At 34.1% G+C, this 18,166-nt stretch overlaps 1 protein-coding gene across 1 annotated transcript; it reads right to left on the bottom strand.

Moving 5' to 3' along the window:
• Positions 1-3,132: 3,132 nt before the first annotated feature.
• On the bottom strand, positions 3,133-10,141 carry LOC128862128 (uncharacterized). The gene is made up of 5 exons (XM_054100587.1): positions 9,884-10,141; positions 5,946-6,005; positions 5,471-5,869; positions 5,020-5,342; positions 3,133-3,870 (listed from the first exon to the last, which is right to left on the bottom strand). Exons 1-5 carry the CDS (start codon positions 10,033-10,035, stop codon positions 3,626-3,628), a joined length of 1,179 nt encoding a protein of 392 aa, XP_053956562.1. The 5' UTR covers positions 10,036-10,141; the 3' UTR covers positions 3,133-3,625.
• Between the last annotated feature and the right edge of the window lie 8,025 nt (positions 10,142-18,166).

Consider the following 18,166-nt stretch of genomic DNA (forward strand, 5'->3'; position numbering starts at 1 on the left):
CGCTTAAGTAATAATGAATGACGAAATGTCTGACGAATTCGAATTGAAATCCGGCGTGAGGAAAGCCGACTCACTATCAATGCTTTTATTTAATTTAACACTGCATTCAGCACTAAACCAAAATAAATCGACACAAATATGCGCATACGCTGACGACATTGTGATTCTTGCGAGAAATAGGGAGGCTCTTCAGAACGTTTTCATGCGCTTACTGTAAGCCACAAAACCAGCAGGCCTCAATATAAATGAAGAAAAGACCAAGTACATGACATTATCATGTTTCATAATAGACACATCAGAATCGGAAGTTACGTTTTTGCAAGATGTTTTTTCATTAAAGAGTTTAAATACTTAGGCGTAGTACTCAGCATAAATAAGGATTCGTACTTATCAATACAAGACCGCATTCACGCAGCTAACAGAGCATACTTTGGCTATATCAAACTTATGAAGTCTTCATTGATACTAAAGGAACCAAAACTCCAGATATACAAAACTATAATAAGACTGGTTCTCACCTACGGCTGTGAAACATGGGTCCTTAAAGTTAATGATGTGAATTTACTGATGCGATTTGAAAGAAAAATTCTTAGAAGAATATTCGGCCCTTTACGATTAGAAGACGGTACATACCGTATACGGTATAACCACGAGCTCAGTGTTTTAATCGCGGGAGGAAATGTAACGCGGTTTATAAAGCCCCAAAGATTACGGTGGTATCGACACGTTTTAAGAATGAGCAGCGAAAGAACGACCAAAAAAGTACTTGAAGCAAACGCTGAAGAAGCAAGAAGAAGAGGCCGGCCAAGGAGACGATAGTTGCAAGACGTGGAAGACGATATACGAGAGATGAAAATCTCACCATATAGAACGAAAGCGCACTGTCGAAAAGAATGTAGGCGTATTGTAGAGGAGGCAATTGTCCACCCCGGACTGTAATGCCAAGATGATGATGATGAGTTTTCTTAGATCTGTATGGTCGGACTAATTATTTATGCCACCAAACTGAATCTATAAAAGGTGTAATCAAGCAACGCTGTACGATTCAAAGTTGTATAATTAAAAAAAAAATCGCCAAATGCAGATCGTATTGATTACCTTGGCTGAATAATTTTAGTCCCACTTATCATCTTGATCAAAAAGTTCCTATAGAACCGCAAGATTACGCTCTGGGCCAACTGATTTGAGTTCTATTTTTTTGTTAGGTTGCCACATCTGTGATTAATATTTCTGCCTAAATTTCATAGCCAGTGCTTGACATTAGAAAGGGCGCCGTACTATATTAAGAAAATTTACTTTTCCGCGTGTTTTAAATTTTTTAAAGTTTCAAAAAAGGATTTGAATTTGCAACAACTAGTTTGTATTACATTTGGCATAAAAAATCAATTAACTTAAAGAAAACCGTTTTCTAGTCCATCGAGGATGATGAACGTAGTGGCAGACAGTCGACATCAAAAACTGATGAAAACATCAATAAAGTAAAAGAAAAGCTGATGAATAATCGCAATTTTACCATCAGGACGCTGACAGAGGACTTGAACGTTGGAGATGGATTCATTCAGGACATTGTAGTTAATATTTAGGGTTTGCTTAGTGTTGCTGCAGAGTTGGTTACAAAGAAACTGAGTTTCCCACAAAGAAGGGACCGCGTTGATAATGCAAAAGACAAGACTGAATCCGTCCCAACATGTATTAAACGCATCACTACTGGAGACGTGGGTTTATGAGTACGACACATAATTCAGACATCAGGCGAGTGAGTGAAGAGCTCCAAGATAAAAAACCATGTCGTTTTCAGTCAGAAAAGAAAGCGATGCTCACGGTTTTTATGGATTACAACGGTATTGTACACCACGAATATTTGCCATGTTCAGCCAGTTAATAAAGACTACTATTTTGGAGTTAATAGAAGTTTATGTGAAGGAATTCGACCAAAAAGAAAAGATTTGTGGGAAAACAACACCATCCAACAGCCATCCATCTCAACTGTTATAGCGATTGTTTTTTGTTCGATCGAGTCAAAAACTCACTTTTAACAGCCGAAAAAAAGTAATGGTAAAATCGGAAGCTGCTCTGAAGGCTATACCGAAAATCGAGTTCCAGAAATGTTTCGAGAGCTGAATCAAACGCTGCCTTAACTCCATTACAGTTCATGGGGAGTACTTTGAAGGCGATAATATCGGTTTAGAGGATTAAACTTTCGAATTTTCTGAATATGTTCTAGGGACTTTTTGATTAAGTTGGTAAGTTAAAGATATGCTTCCATCTTGCTGAAGATTCCATAAATTTTATGATTTCAAGCTTCTCCTCCAATTAGTGCGCGTTTTTATGTTGTTTTATGCCCCATTCGGAAAGATTGCTTTCTCCTACCGTGAGCGACCGTTATTCGAAAAAATTTTTTTTATCATTTGATGTGCCAGTGTGAGCAACGAGCGAATTGTGTACGGTGAATTAAATGTGTTTTTAGATAAAATATTTTTTCCGATGGTAGAGCTGCGATCAATGCCCTGTCGTCGCCGTATTGCAGCTCTTTTCTGGTTAACTCCTGCACCTGTAAGGAGGAACTCAAACGTCTCGAATGTGCAGGGAAATGAAATCCCCGATGAGCTTACCAGGAAGGGGTCGACAGAACCGGTTTCAGTTTCAGACATCGATGTTTTCTTGACCGTTGTTAAAGGGAAACTACACAGTTTCTTTCTCAAAAAAGCGCAAGACAGATGGAGGTCTGTCTCATCGTGTGCTATTTTAAAAACACTATGGCCTTAATACGATACAGGACGTTTAAGGTGAGGGGAACTCCCCGCCATTCAATTTTCAAACCCGTTTACTGGCGATTGGATGATCGGAATTCATGCGGAGAAGCTTGAACTTCCGTACAACCCCTATTGCAGAAGCTGAGGGGATTCTGCAGAGAATGAGACTGTTGAGCACTTTCTCTACAAATGTCCGGTTCTAGCCTTAAATTTGTTTGGCCTTAAATTTGACATCGAATTTTTTCGAAGTTTGTTTTATTTCATTAAATTTTATTTTACTTAATTTAATGACATTTTTTAAATTTATTAAATTTAATTTTTATTTTATTTTCTTGTATCTGAATCACCCTTTATATGTTGTACTATATTCCATAATATGGATAACTTTGCTCTTCATATTCTTTAAATTTCAATTCTAAATTCAAATTCGAGCTCATCTTCCCTTCATTCAGAATCTCATTCAGTATTCGAATTTGATCGCTTTTTTTATTTTCCAATAAAGAGTTTTCGAGTATTGCGAGATAACAAAAATTGCAGAAAAAATAAAGAAAAGAAATTGACGCAAGCAATTGGCTGGTAATATTCATAGAAGCGGCAACGTATGGCCGTTCCTTGCACTAAAAAAAGAAAAATTCTGTTTGCAAATGCTAAATATTGGAACTGCTTGTGTTTCGCATACATCATTTGACAAGTGTTCCGAGCATCTAGCTTGGCGTATATTGAATGTCAAATTGTACGAATTGAAATGGCTATGCTCTCGTATTTCCAATTTATTAGAAAATTTTGCAATTTCTCTTTTGCTGCTCGCTTGCATTTTCAACTTCTTGACACCTCTTCGAAATGTTTAAGTTAATTGATTTGCTGTTAAAATTTCAATGGCACATATCTTCAGGAATTCGGCAATGGCAACGGTCTTGCATCGTGTTATAAATTGACTCAATTTCATGTAGAAATTTTTCCAACAAATCCGGACGTCGAAATATGTTAGGATCTACTGTGACATTATTCTGTTTCAAGATATTCCAACGCTTCATACTAGCCACAATATCCTCACAAAAATCTGTTTTCTCCTCTGCTGGTGGTAATTTGCGTTGTTTAGATTTCGACCGAGGAGACTCTAATGATTTAAAGAAAATGAAAGTGAGACATTTTTTAGATAAGTAAATCCTGCTTTAATCAAAGTCATATTGTATTAGGTAATTCAGTGCTCAATACTTAAGAGAAAATTAAACATTTAGCAGTGTATAGGCAAAAGAAGAACTATATCGCCCGATTCACTCATCACGAATTGAGTTTACTCGAATGTAACCTGCGGTTTACACAGGGCAACATTCTGAAGACAATTGAAAACACGTATGGGTTGTCAAAGAGGAGTCAAATTGTTTGCGTAGCCTAGGTGTTCAGACAGTTATGAAAAAATTCACTTTTAAGCAACCGCCGTTAGTGTCGTTTCGTACAAATTATTTGCTCTGACTTCGATGCCTTCGCCAATTACAGTCTCTGTCAGAAGAAAAGAACCGTTTTTTTCTTGTAACTTCAAGACATATTTCGCTCTGCTTTTCTGCTGCGTAATAGTCCCACTCAAGGGCTACGACACCAGTGCTAACTCAGGTTAATGTCGTTCGAAACGACAACCGTAAACGCCACAAAACAAAAATGAGTGGGAAGTACGCGAAGCGTTTTGAGGCGGTATTTTTATGCACGCATTCGAAGGGGTCGCGGCTGCAAAAGTGATTAAAAATCAGCGGTATAAGCTGTACAAAAATGTTGTTGACACGGACTGTAATTATTGTTTGTTTGGTTAAATAAAAGTCTTCGGTAAAAACGCTACGAACATATTCCCCAAACCAATAGTTGACAAAAGCCCAGCGTAGATGCCACGATGTTATGTACTGGCACTATTTATAACGACTAATCCAAGCTGCCGGCGGCCGCCGTAGCCGAATGTGTTGGTGCGTGACTACCATTCGGAATTCACAGAGAGAACGTAGGTTCGAATCTCGGTGAAACACCAAAATTAATAAAAACATTTTTGTAATAGTGGTCGCCCCTTGGCAGGCAATGGCAAACCTCCGAGTGTATTTCTGCTATAAAAAAGCTCCTCATAAAAATATCTGCCATTCGGAGTCGGCTTGTAGGTCCCTCCATTTGTGGAACAACATCAAGACGCACAGGAAGAGCTCGGCCAAACACCCAAAAAGGGTGTACGCGCCAATTATATATATATGATATATAATCCAAGCTTGAACCCTCTTTATGTACTTACGAGCTTTTTGTCCCCTCTCCTTTGTATAACTCTCCCTTCGTTGCTTTCGAGTTTCTTCCTTGGCTGCCTGTTCGTACATATGCAATATCTTATACATGCGACGATCTAAATCCTTCGTTTTTGGTAAATCAGCACATTTCTGTTCACAGAGGCCGCGCACATTAGGCCCAGTAAATGGTATGACTGAGTTGAAAGCAGACTCTTCAAACTTTTTGCGGGCATTATTAGTGCGTTTCTCAAGTTTAGCACGTAGTTGGCGTACACACTTGTTGTGCTGTTTAAATGTCATGGCGGCTAACAGTTTTTCAACCTTAGATAGACAGCTACAAGCAAAAAAGAAAAAATAAATGTAAATAAAAACTTCTGTAGTGCAATTACATTGCATTTAAAAAGAAAAAGAACGAAGCGTAAAGTGTATGCGTGTGTGCGTTTTCCCAAGACCATAACTCACTGTGAGTTCCTTAATGAATAGACACCCGGTATCTGATAGGTGCGCAACATATGATGCAATTTGAAGGCGATACAAAACAGAAGATCTTCCGCCGTCATCACTTGCGACTTCATTAACTCTTTGTGATCGTGTATGTTCTGCCGCGTAAACCAACCGCGCCACAGTGCCTGTATCTTTTGCGCCTGGCGGAAGTAGAACTTCTCCGCTGTTTCTTGTGTTTCTTGCTCCAGTTTGCGGTATGCCGCACGTAGTTTGTAGAATTTACGCCATTCGTACTGTATGCGTATGGCAGCGCTACGCTTGCGCTGGTAGATACGCGCATAATACCAGCGGCGGAGATATTTCTGAATAGTACGCGCAGCCTTAAATTGAAAATAGTCCAGTAGAAGTAGAGAGGTGCTAAAATAAGTAATAAGATGAAATAGTATTTTGCCGGATGAAGAGCTTACATTTTTGCTACTTTTATAGCACTTACTTGGACAGCTGGACTTTAATTTTTTGGTTTGTCTCCGAGGCGGTCCACATTTCTTCACACCTGTTAGGAGAACGGACGGCAATAAATCTACAACTTACTAGGTTTAGAAATTTTTTCAATTTGATAACTGAATATACAAGCAGTTAGGGCTTGGAAATTTTGGAAGCTTTAACCGCTAAATTGCACTTTAAATCAAGAGAAAGGTCTTAGATAAGTTAGTTGACGCATACCAACTTTCGTCGGCTTTAAGACTGATGGGACAAGATGACATACATAAGTACCTAAATTTGATGTCATTGCAAATTTTTTTACGGTGCTTTATTGAATTCAATATTAAAAAAAGGCTTGCAAAAAAATTGGCACATACACTTCTTTTAGGAGCTTAGTACAGCTCCTCCTCCTATTTGTGGTGTACGTCTTGTTGTTGTTTCGCAAACGGAGGGTCCTACAGTTTCAGGCCGACTCTGAAGGGCAGATATTTTTTATGCGAAGCTTTTTCATGGCAGAAATACATTTGAAGGTTTGCTATGCCAAGTTGTTTCATGCCTAGAGATTCGAACCTGCACACTTCCGAATGGTAGCCATGCACCAATATATTCGGCTACGGCGGCCAAAGGCTTGATAGCCACTGCTAATTTGGGCTTTAGTACAATACAGGGAGACCGGAAATAATTGAGACAATGATTTTTTTCTTCTCGCTGTTCCAGAAACAGGTCGCTGATAGATGGATTAACAAGGATATCTGCAAAATAACTAGACAAACGTGTCCCAATTCCAACTAGTCGAGAATTTATGAGTAGATAAGAAAGTCACGAGCAGACATATTTGGAATTACGTCAACAATAATCGGCCAGTGGTCTTTGGGAGTCCATGCCATAAAGACGAGGTGGCCGTACAACGAGAGATGTAAAAGCTGCAATCAAGAAAATTCTTAGGAAACAGTCTTTCACTATTCGTGTGAGTGCCGAAGTCTGGGTGCTCTACGGCAACTTGAACGAAATTGCAGAAAAGAAAATATACGACATAGACAGGTTCAGAGTCAAATCAAGATGATTCGTCTAATAAACAGTAGTGGTTCTACAAGTGGTGCATCAGAATGGCATCTTTTGTGCTAATTGGGTCTGGGATGTTTCACTCAGACAACACTTCCACCGGCACCATGACCAAAATGTTGCGACCATAAACTATTCCTATTGATTTTGACCCCCTGATACACAAAAAGTAGATACATATGTATGTGTCGAATACTGGATAAGAGATTCTGACGATGCCCTATTTTGTATGAGGAACCAAGAGCTTCTGCTGACTAGATCCCATCATTTGTGGCGCGACGTAAGAGCTGTCGGTACATTTGCAGCCGTAATTGTTTGTGCTCATTCGATACTCTTCTTTTGCAATTCATATAATAATTTTACGTCGAATGCCAGCCCTCAGGAAATTCATTTGATTGAAATTTTTGACTTTCAGTGTTCTCGCTTTTTGAGTATTTGGCGGTTCTTTGGTGTGTTAATAGCGAGATTTCATCCACGTCTCGTACGATCACTTTCATGGTCAAGTTCATTGAATCGCTGAATTGCCTTGGAAACTGTTTGCCGAAGAATGTTGAGCAAATACAAAATTTCATTTCAATGATTGTTTGCTTTGACAATGCAAATCAAAGGTAGTGACAGCTTTTTCACGCTGGAAATCTTGACCGAAAGTCAGTATCCTATCTCCGCTAAACAAAATTGATTGCTCCACGCTTGAATAAGATTGGAAAACATTACAAGGCAATGAACTTAGATTTGGATCGATAAATCTTCTTTTCTGACGAAACGCATTCTTTATCTCGCTGGCTGTGTTCACAAGAAAACCCACCACATCTGCGGATCGGAGCCCTACATGTGATCGTCCAGAAGCTAAAGCATCTTCAGAGGGTGACAATTTTTGGTGGATTTTGGAGCGGTGGCACCATTGGCGCAATTTTCTTGGAAAACGCATGTCAAGGGTAACAGATACAGGGGAATGATGAATGATCTTTTGTGGTTCGAAATTAAAGACATGTACGTGGACAATTTTTTATTCAACAGGACGGCACGCTATGCTACACAGCCCATGCAGAAACCGGTCTTTTGCGCGCCAACTTCGATAATCGAGTTATCAGCCGTTCAAGGCGATGTCAATTGGCCACCTCGGAGCTGAAATTTGGGATAACTGTGTTCAGAGGTTGAGGATAACTGTGTTCAGAGTAAGCGCTACTGCAAAACCAGCCGAGGATGTCATATGTATGAAATTGCATTCCACAAATATACCAAAGAAATTGACTTTTTTCGAATTATTGATTTTTAAAATAAAAATGTTAATATGTACCACCCTGTGATTTCACATTTGCTTAGAAGTAAGTGGCTAAAGCTGCAATTAGTGGTGCCGCACTATAACGTCATAAGCATAACCGTAGCCGTATGTACTTTGAATTGAATTTTTTTCCGTAAACGTAAGCAGCTGTGAAATACTTTACATTTGTTTTGATACTTGCGATCAAAATTTGAATATAAGAAATGAACGACGAAAAACTTATTGATTTAGAGGAAAATCATCCGTGGTTTTATGACAAAGTGCAAATGACGCCATTAATTCTACTTCAATATCAGCTGTGTATGAATGAAATTGAAATTTGAATAGGTTGAGCTAGGAGCACCAAGAGATATTGTGGCTCCTAAAATACACTGGCTAGAAAGCCCATTATATTTAGAGCTCTAGAAAGAGGGTAGATAGTCAAGGAGGGAAGGAGAAAGGTATCAGAGAAAGAGATAGGAAAGAATAGAGACAGAGATAGAGATAGTTAGTCCTGTGAGAATTTTCAAGTTTCAGCTGTTTATGGTTACGGTTTGATTAATCAACAAATGCTGGAATATTGCGGCTATGGTTAAAGTTACGGCTATGGCGTTATGGCTACGGCAGCACTAATTGCAGTCTAAGCGAGATCATTTCGTAAATTCATTCTAATTGAGACGTGTAATGAGAACGGTTGGCTCGCCGTAACTTTAAATTTTTATTTACTTCACTTACGTGAGACACAGCAGAAGTCTCTCTAACGCGGGTTTTTTTATTCTAGAGTAAGAGGGCAGCAAGAAGAAGAATTGCTGTAGCGGTCAACGAGGATAATAAAGTGTATTTTTTTTCAAATTTCTCTAAAGATTTTAAAACTCTCTGAGCTGTGTAATGATTTTGAAGGTATTAAGTATTTGATCCTTTAAAGCTATTAGTACGCTTTCGGGTGTTTGAAGTAACTAAAGTTTTTGTTGCTGCAAGTTAGTCTTGCATGCCAAAATATTTAAGGCTATGCTAAAAATTTTCAAAATCTTAAAATCATAATGCTTCAAGCTTAAGATTTCGCAATTTCGTAATATTACTTTTTTAAGCTCTTGATTGCTGAAGCCTGTAAAGAAATTCGATCCGAAAATTCTCTCCAAGTATTCCTTGTTTTGTATAGTACACAAAACAGTTCAGTAGAATTAGTTTACTTCTAAATTTCGGGATGTAGAATGCTTAAAAGCTCCTCAAATAATGAATGCGCTTTGTTTCATTTTGTGCTGACTGCCCCATGGACATGGCGAAAGAACAAAAAAAAAAACTGAGCTGATTTACCAGCGCCACCTTTAATAGATTCGCCTCGGGAACATTTAAACTCTGGAGCTTTGCGCCTTTTTTAAGCTTTTACTGCTCAAATGATTTCACGAAATCAAGTTTGCAGCGCATGATAGTTTGAATAGCTTTGTTAGCTCTGAATGCAGTTTTTGGAGCATTCCGAAGCCGATGTGCTCAGGATGGCTAACACATTTCGTTTGCTACTACATATTTACAGTTATTACCCCTATAACTTCTTCCAAGAGTTATGTTAAGCCCTGAAGGTTTCTGAATAAAGTGTCCACATTATTTCGATCAGTTTTTTCTCTCACCAACTTTGGAAATCCTCTTGCGAGAAAAACATGTGCCTCGAATCAATTATGCTCTCCATCGTACGCAATGGTATACCCGATTCTGCATCTTTCAATTCTTTATTATTTTCTTTGTTGGTGGAACGACGTAGCGGTTTTTTCACACCATTCATATTGCGCAAAAAAATAATTCTATATCACTTGTAAAATTATTCAAAAATATGCGCGATTTTAAGTTCCTTAAATTTCCTTTTTTTTTTGTGGCTATCGATTGGCAGTGTTTCTTATAAATATTGAGATTTTTTTTCGTTGAAAACAAAAAACAAAGAACGTCAAATCATTTTTACTAAATAGAAAAGAGTTGCCATCACAACTGAGATGTGAGATAAAGTTGTAAAAAATAAATTATAAATAATAAGCAAGGCGTATCTGTAGAGGTGGAGAACTATCGATAGTGGGCGCCATCGATATTCGATGATAGTTAATTTTGAACCATCGATAGTGTCGATAGTGCCATTGATAGTTTTCCACCTCTACGTATCTGTAGAAGGTGGGGTGGTTAGAATCAAAGCGAACCTATTAAAGGTGGTTTCGGTAAATCAGCTGATTTGTCTTTTTGCTTTCGCCGTGCCCATGTGGCTGTCGGCCCAGAATGAAATAAAGCAAATTCATTTTTTGTTTTATATTTTGCCAATGATTTGTTTGACAATCAAAAGTGTAAATATTGTTGTTGGTCAAGTCCCACCACCTTTAATGAATGCTCCTTGGTTAGAATAGGTGATTTCTTCTTATTCAATTCGCCTTTAATTTAGAATGCCAGTAAAAATGAATGACGGAAAGTTTTGTTTACATTCATTTGGTTGAAAGTGAATAAGCACTTATATGGTAGTGTAGTGTAGTTAATTTATTAATTAATTTAAATTAACTAAAAAGACTTTGAGACAAAAATTGGAAAGTGTGCGGTGCGCTTAAAAAAACTCGAATACGCAAAATGACCTCGAGGATTACTCCAAGATATTTGTTTTCTTTGGATTGCTGGATTGTGACTCCTTTTAGCTTAGGCAGAACTAGTCCATCAAGCTTTCTCCTTCTGGTGAAGAGGGCAATACCAGTCTTGGTGGGATTTGCCGATAGCCTATTCGCACAGCACCAAGTGTCAATCATATCTAGAGTTTTATGCCCTTTCCTACAGATGTTCATAAGCGAAGGGCCTGTCGTCCGCATGTGCGTAGACTTCCGAGTTGTTTAAGTCAAACGAATCCAATTCACTAGCACCCGGTCTATGCCGTGCCTACTAGCAGAGCTGCAAGATGCCCATAGCGTAGTCCCTCCTCTCGACGGCCAGCTCTATCGTAGCAACAAGGTTTTGCAATGCCGACTCGTAGGATTTTCCACTTTAATAGGCATTCTGAAATGGAGACAGAGGGTGAGCCTTCAGTGACCTCTGACGTATGCGCAATTCCATCAGTCGTTCGAGACTTTTCAGCATGAAAGAAGGACTAGTCGGGATAGTGTTTTATGACCATTAATAGTAACTAGTGACGGATGTGTGAATACGGAATTAGTGTAATTAATGCAAGAGCGCACATATTTTAATAAGTTATTTTTTTGAATTTTTTTGATTTTATTTATTTTTTTTTATTAAAATTGTGCATACTCTTAATAATAAAAAATGTTTTAAATACTTGCCCGCATGCCCACTTGAAAGTTGCAAAAATAACAAAACACTGAAATTTAGTTTTTTTAATTTTTGCTAATTAACTCGTATTTTATTAATTTCTTTTAATAATTATTTATATATTGTACATACATATATATATGTATTTTCTTACTATTTATTACAATAACCTACATTTATGCAATGAGAGTACAAAAATTTAGAGAGTGTGAAAGAAAATGAGAATTTTGAAGACTTAAAGTTATAATATAAATAAATTTATAATTTTTTTTTTCATTATTTTAAGCTTAAGCAGCTTTGTGGCAAAGCGTTTAACGAAAATTAAAAAAAAATACAAATTTACAAATAATTTGCAATGCGAAATATTTGAACAATTTGGTTTGCGTAAACTTAATATAATTTTTTTTTTAATTTCTCAATAACCCGAAGGCTGAAAATGTACAATTTTATAAATTAGAAATACATTTGTAAGGTAAAAGCTAAATTTACTAAATTTACAGTCGATAATTTATTTGAGTGCGTATACATAAAAATTTTGAAAAAAATCTTGTGTTGAAATTTTTTTCTTTTTGATATGAATTTTTTTCTTATCATTTTTATTCCTAACGAATTCGTTTAAACAAATGTCTTGTTTCATGTTTTTGTTTTTGTTTTTGTGTTTGTTTCGTAATAGCATTTGCTATATGTTTTCCTTTACTTACTATGTTTTTTTAAGTGCTAAAAATGTGTAACTTTTTATGGAATTTATTTCTTGTTTTGTTAGTGCGAAGTTTTTCGTTAAATGAAATCGTACTCGTTTATGTGGTTGTCCTAATTTCTCTTTGTTTGTTGATATATTTATTTTTTCGTGTTTTGTTTTGTTTCTAATACCGTAAACGTGCGGGGCTACGATAACGAATATGCAATACATTTTTTTCTACCAACTTTGCTTTGTGTGCATTTAAAAATTTGTGTAAATGCAGTGAAATTTAGCTGTAGTCTTTTTGATATTTTAAAATATTTTTATGTGGAAAATATTGTTAATCAAATACTTTTTCGGTTAAAAAGAAATAAATAAAGAAAGGTTGTATTTTTTAATAAAAAAAGAGAAAACTTTTCACGAACATTGGAAAAGTAATATTTATGTGCGTTTGTTTACTACTAAACATTTTGTTTGCAGAAAACTGTGAAAAAATTTGCCTCGAAAAGGGAGAAAGAGCGCAATAATAAATATTTAAATTTAATTTTTTACTATGGCCAACATTTACATATAGGTATATACAGTCGGTGTAAAGTTTGAAAACAAAAAATTGAAGAAATGTAAAAGGTTTTTGTTTTGTGTAATGCATTTATTTGGGAAATTCGGAATAATTAAAAAAAATTATAAATTCTTTGAACAAATTTTGTGAGTAATGCATTAATTTGGAAAAAACCAAATCTAAATAAAACAAGTTAAAAATTTTTGAAAAAAAAAACATTTAAAAGTTTTGTTTTTAAGTAATGCATTAATTTGCCAAATTTTCAAAAATTTTAAAATTACGAAAAAAAATAATATATTAAAATAAAATTTTTTTGAAAAAATGCAAAAAGTATGTTTTTTGGAGGCAATCATTTGGGAAATTTGTAAAAATTTAAAAATTAAAAACAAAAATTTTTTTTTGAAAAAATGCAAAAAGTATATTTTTGTGACTAATTTGGGAAATTTGTAAAATTAAAAAAAATTAAAAATTAAAAAAAAAATTTAAAATAAAAGAAAGTTATAAATTTTTGAAAAAAATTTTGAAAATTGCTTTGTGTGCAATGCATTAATTGGGCAAAATTGGAAGAATTTTAAGAAGTAAAAAAATATACATTTTTGAACCAATTTTTAAAAGTTTTGTTTTTAAGTAATGCATAAATTTGCGAAATTTTCAAACACTTAAAAATGAAGTACAAAAAAAAAACAATAAAATAAAAAAAATTTGGAAAAATGCAAAAAGTATGTTTTTTTGATGCAATAATTTGGGGAAATTTGAAAAATTAAAAACTAAAAAAAAATTAGGAAAAAAATATAAAATTTTGAACAAATTTTAAAATTGTTTTTTTGTAAGTAGGAAAATTAATTAAAAGAAAAATCATTAAGTAGGAAAATTTGCAAAAATTTAAACATTAAAAACAACAAAAAATTTGAAAAAATGCAAAAAGTTTTTTTTGAGTTATGCCATAATTTGGGAAAATTAAAAAAAATTTCCAGTAAACAAATTATAAATTTTTAAAAAAAAGTTTAAAAGTTTTTGTTTTGTGTAATGTATATTATTCAAAAGTTTTTGAAAAAAATACAAATTTAAAAAAAAAATTTTAAAAGTTAAAAAAAAATTTTAAAAGTTTTTTTTTTTTGCATTAATTTGGGAAATTTGGAAAATTAAACAAAATAAAAAATAAAAAAATAGCAATAAATCTTTGAAAAAAATTTTAAAAGCTTGTTTATGAGTAATGCATTAATTTGGAGAACTTGGAAGAATTTTAAGAAGTGAAAAAAATACATTTTTCAATAAATTTTAAAAGTTTTTTTGTAAGTATTACTTTGGAAAATTAAAAAAATTAGAAATAAAAAGAAAACTAAATTTTTGAAAAAGTTATTGTTTGAGCAATGCATTAATTTGGATTAAAACAAAGTGAAAAGAAAAATTACATATAAAAAAAATTAAAATTTTTAAAAAAAGTTTAAAAGTTTTTATTTTGTGTAATGCATTCATTTGGAAAAATTTAAAATAAAAACAAAAGTTTTTGAAAAAAATACATACTTTTGAAAAAAAATTTTAAAAGCTTTTTTTAAAGTAATGCATTAGTTTGCGAAATTTGGAAAAATTAAAAAAGAAATATAAATGTTTGAAAAATTCTTAAAAGTTTTGTTTGATTAGAACTTAGTACTTTGTTAAAATTAGAACTTAGTAAATAACGTTTCAAAAAGTGTCCGAATTATAAAGTGCACAATGATAGTGCATTGCTAACTTGCCATATTGCTAGAAAATGTACATTAAAATAGTACGAAAAATTTAGTTAACAAATTTTGAAAGTACTTTTTTGTTTTTTTTCGGATAAGGTCCTATGTGAGAGTTCAGGAGAACAGCTTCCTTTCTTCAAATTTAAACACATACATATGCACTCATGTACATACAATTACCCTCCTTCTTCAAAAAAAAAAAAAAAAAAAAAAAAAAAAAAACCATTTCTGGAACAATGTCCTATCACATTTTTTATATATAGTTTTTAATTGCAAACAAAAGTATTGAATAATTCGTTTGTTCTATTTATGTCAATAAAATAAATCAGAGAAATTGTAATGTCTTCTGAAATGTGTGCCTAAATAAATAATGTAGGCGTTGTGCCAACCCGTGCCACAATAAATGAAATACAAAGAAAATCCAACTAAATAAAACGACAATCAATCAGAAAATGACAACAAAAAAGAACAAAAAAAAAATGAATTTGTACATATTGATTTTTAATGCGATTTTAATTGCCAATAAAAATGTTATTACACAATTGCCAATCAAACCAGAGATGAGAGGAAAAAAAGCAATATCAATGTTTTTATGAGAATTTATATGCTGATGAAAAGTGGCACACGTAAACGCCTACAAAATTTAATATTAAAATTATCATTTATTATTAAAATTATCTCTGCTCATTATTGCAGCAAATATTGATTTGTGCTTTTTATGTGTTTTTTTTTAATACCTACATACAAATATATATTACACAATTGCATGTAAAATAATAACATAAAAATAATTTACAATAGAAAAATATTTAATTTCAAAAAAATTTTTAAATTAATATTTAAAATGAGAATTATAATTTTGTTTACTTTAGTGGTAATCTTTTTTTTAAGTTTGTGTTAAGTTTAAGTGACATTTTCATAGTTTTTCGGGTAGGCTTTCTGAGAGAAAATACTCGTATAGGCTTGGTGACTGCAAATGATTTTGACCGCAACTCTAGTCGCACTGGTATTGCATTTATAATACGCCTACTGGTTCAGAACTAAGATATGCAATTACAATAGACTTACCGTTGTATAATACACGCAGAGGTTTGGAACGAAGATATACAAGATTTGTGAGCAATGCGATCTCAAGGCTTCACTATTTCAACGCAATGGGCCTTACTCATCAACTGTTAAGTATGGTATGATACCTGCGTGTTACTAAAAATCTGTATTCATAGTCTTGAAGTAAATATAGAAAATTTACAAACACCTTTTCTCATTGCTTAATTTGTTTAATTATTATTTTACTGTCTATTTGAAGCGCCGGAAGAGCGGTTGCTTGGTAAAAAGGCCACTAGAAAGTCCAAAAGGTTCCTGATAATGCCCAAATAGACGATTGTCTATGTGCTTGTTCCCAAACTATCCTGATATTTTGACCAATTCCCGTACTGATTCTTGCAGCTACAGACGATTCCCAAAAAGCTGGCCAAAAGTCGAAAAAAAGTTTCTAGATAGAGTTTTTTTGTCTTTGGGTTGGCTACAGTAATGCCTTGAGTAGTGAAAACCGTTCATAGCAACGTCCTGTAGCCTAAGTATCCTCTGTATTTTCAGTCGCAACGTGGCCTTCGTTTGAGCATCGTATTACTGTCGATGAATAGTGAAAGTTGTACACATTTGAAAGATTTTGTAATGGAGTAAATTGAACAAAACCAAATGGAATCATCTTCGGAAGGTTAGTAAAATACGAGAAATCTTTAGTACATATCAATACCTCGACACAAAATTTTTAGCTGCAGCAATACGTAGATACATTTTTTGCAATTTTTTTTATAAAATTTGAGTTTTCAAACTGTATAGTAATACAACGTCATATGCTGCTTTGAAACCTATTAAAGATTCAGCTGCTACCACTTGCTACCTTGCGACCCCGAAAACATATAAATTTACATGCATATTGATTATGTTCTAGAATATACGCTATTTCACGTGAGGGGGTGGCCAATAGGGGTGGAAGGGGGTGGATTTTCAAAATTTTAAGATCAAATTCGTAATCAGCGACCCCGACAACCCCCGAGTAAGAAATTTTGAATCAATTACTTAATTTTTTGAGTTTTGGCCAGCTTTTCGGAAATCGGCCGCACTGTGAGACGGCAGGCAAGTCTGAGAAATGACACGTTTGGTCTAGAGATTTAAAAAAATCGATTTTTTGTTTTTTCGATTTTTCGAAATTATAGTATCTTAAGAATATACTATGAAATTTTCATGCGGAAAGACTGGTGCGTGCACTCCTGTACTGCAAACTTTAAACTCATTTATCTCGAAACGACTTTTTCGGGCTGGTGTTGTCAAAAAAAAAAAAAAAATCTATTCAACCGAGTCGTCTGAAATTTTAATATGTTATTCACAACATCAATGGCTATCGCCCTACTAGAATCATGTTATTATTTCAATTGTTTTGTATTTTTTTGATTAAAAAATTGAAACAAAACTCGATTTTTAAGGTGTCAAATTCAAAACCGCGGCATTTTGTTAAATTTTTTTTTCTATTCTAGTACGGGACATAGCTACATTCATACTGATTAATAATGTTTTTGGTTTTTGTGTTTCTGATAAATAAAAGAGCCAAAATGAACGACACCGTCCAGGTCCAATTTTTCAGGAGGGTCAACTTCAGCACCATTTGTAAAATTATTAAAATTAATTGAATTTTTTTCATTTTTGTATTTTTTTTGTGTAAAAGAAGTTAAGTAAAAAGCCTACAAAATTTAAATATCGTTTTTAATTTTTTTATTCCAAACAAAATTCCTAAAAAATACCCTACATTTTCGAGCTCTAGACCACCGGGACCCCTTAAGTAGCAAAAGCGAGTGCACGCCTGTAAATCACTACGTGTATTTTTCTATTTTAATTCCATTCTGTTAAATAAATATACAACTATATATTTTCTGAATAAATGAGTAAATACTTTGCTGTTGTACCAATCTTTTTTTGGGGCGCTACCTGGAATACCAAACCTTCGAAGAAATTTGAAGCGCTTTTTTCGCAGCAGTACATAGCCAGAACGGACATTATGAACTACACCGCTTCCGCAACTCTATAGCACCTGTAGAAATTATCACAGAAGGTTTCCAATTTCGGTCATATGTCCCTTGAACCACTTTCCCATTAACATTAGCCATGAGGTGACATTTTTATATGCGTTTCTCTTTTACTTAAAGTTCGGCCAATGAGTCGAATAGTTATGATCACTGAGACAGTGACTCGACGTGTGGGCTTGAATATCGCTAAAGGAGACTTCAGAGAACTGCGTTCATATTAAAGTGAATCACAGGGCCTTCACCTCTATTTTTAACTCCACTCTTTCACTTAGAAGAAATCGATTTTTTGTTTTCACTTATGTCTAAGTGTACATATTCACTGCAAACACCTACACGTTCAAGTATGGGTGTTGGTCTATGGTCTAATGCACTATGAAGAGTGTAAGCCAATGGTTCGGTGCGCTAGGATGAGAAAAAGAGCTCTATACTTCAATTAAAAAAAATTTTAATTTTTTATGAAATTTGTTCTGCTACTCCAATACAAGCTTCGGTTTAAATTACACAAAAAAAAATTAAAAAAAAAAATTGTTAAAAAAAAATCAAAATTTTTGTAATGTATTTTTCTGGTATTAGAGCTTCGG

The sequence above is a fragment of the Anastrepha ludens genome, chromosome 4 (genome assembly GCF_028408465.1).
Source record: "Anastrepha ludens isolate Willacy chromosome 4, idAnaLude1.1, whole genome shotgun sequence".
NCBI classification, from domain to species: Eukaryota; Metazoa; Arthropoda; class Insecta; order Diptera; family Tephritidae; genus Anastrepha; species Anastrepha ludens.

What these genes read in the sequence shown, in the direction of transcription:
- LOC128862128 (XM_054100587.1), bottom strand. Translation starts at nt 10,035, where the DNA reads ATGAATGGTGTGAAAAAACCGCTACGTCGTTCCACCAACAAAGAAAAT. An exon ending in CAAGAGGATTTCCAAAGTTG is followed by an intron (nt 6,006 to 9,883) that starts GTGAGAGAAAAA and finishes TTCTCCTAACAG; the next exon opens with GTGTGAAGAAATGTGGACCG. An exon ending in TATTCATTAAGGAACTCACA is followed by an intron (nt 5,343 to 5,470) that starts GTGAGTTATGGT and finishes TTTTGCTTGTAG; the next exon opens with CTGTCTATCTAAGGTTGAAA.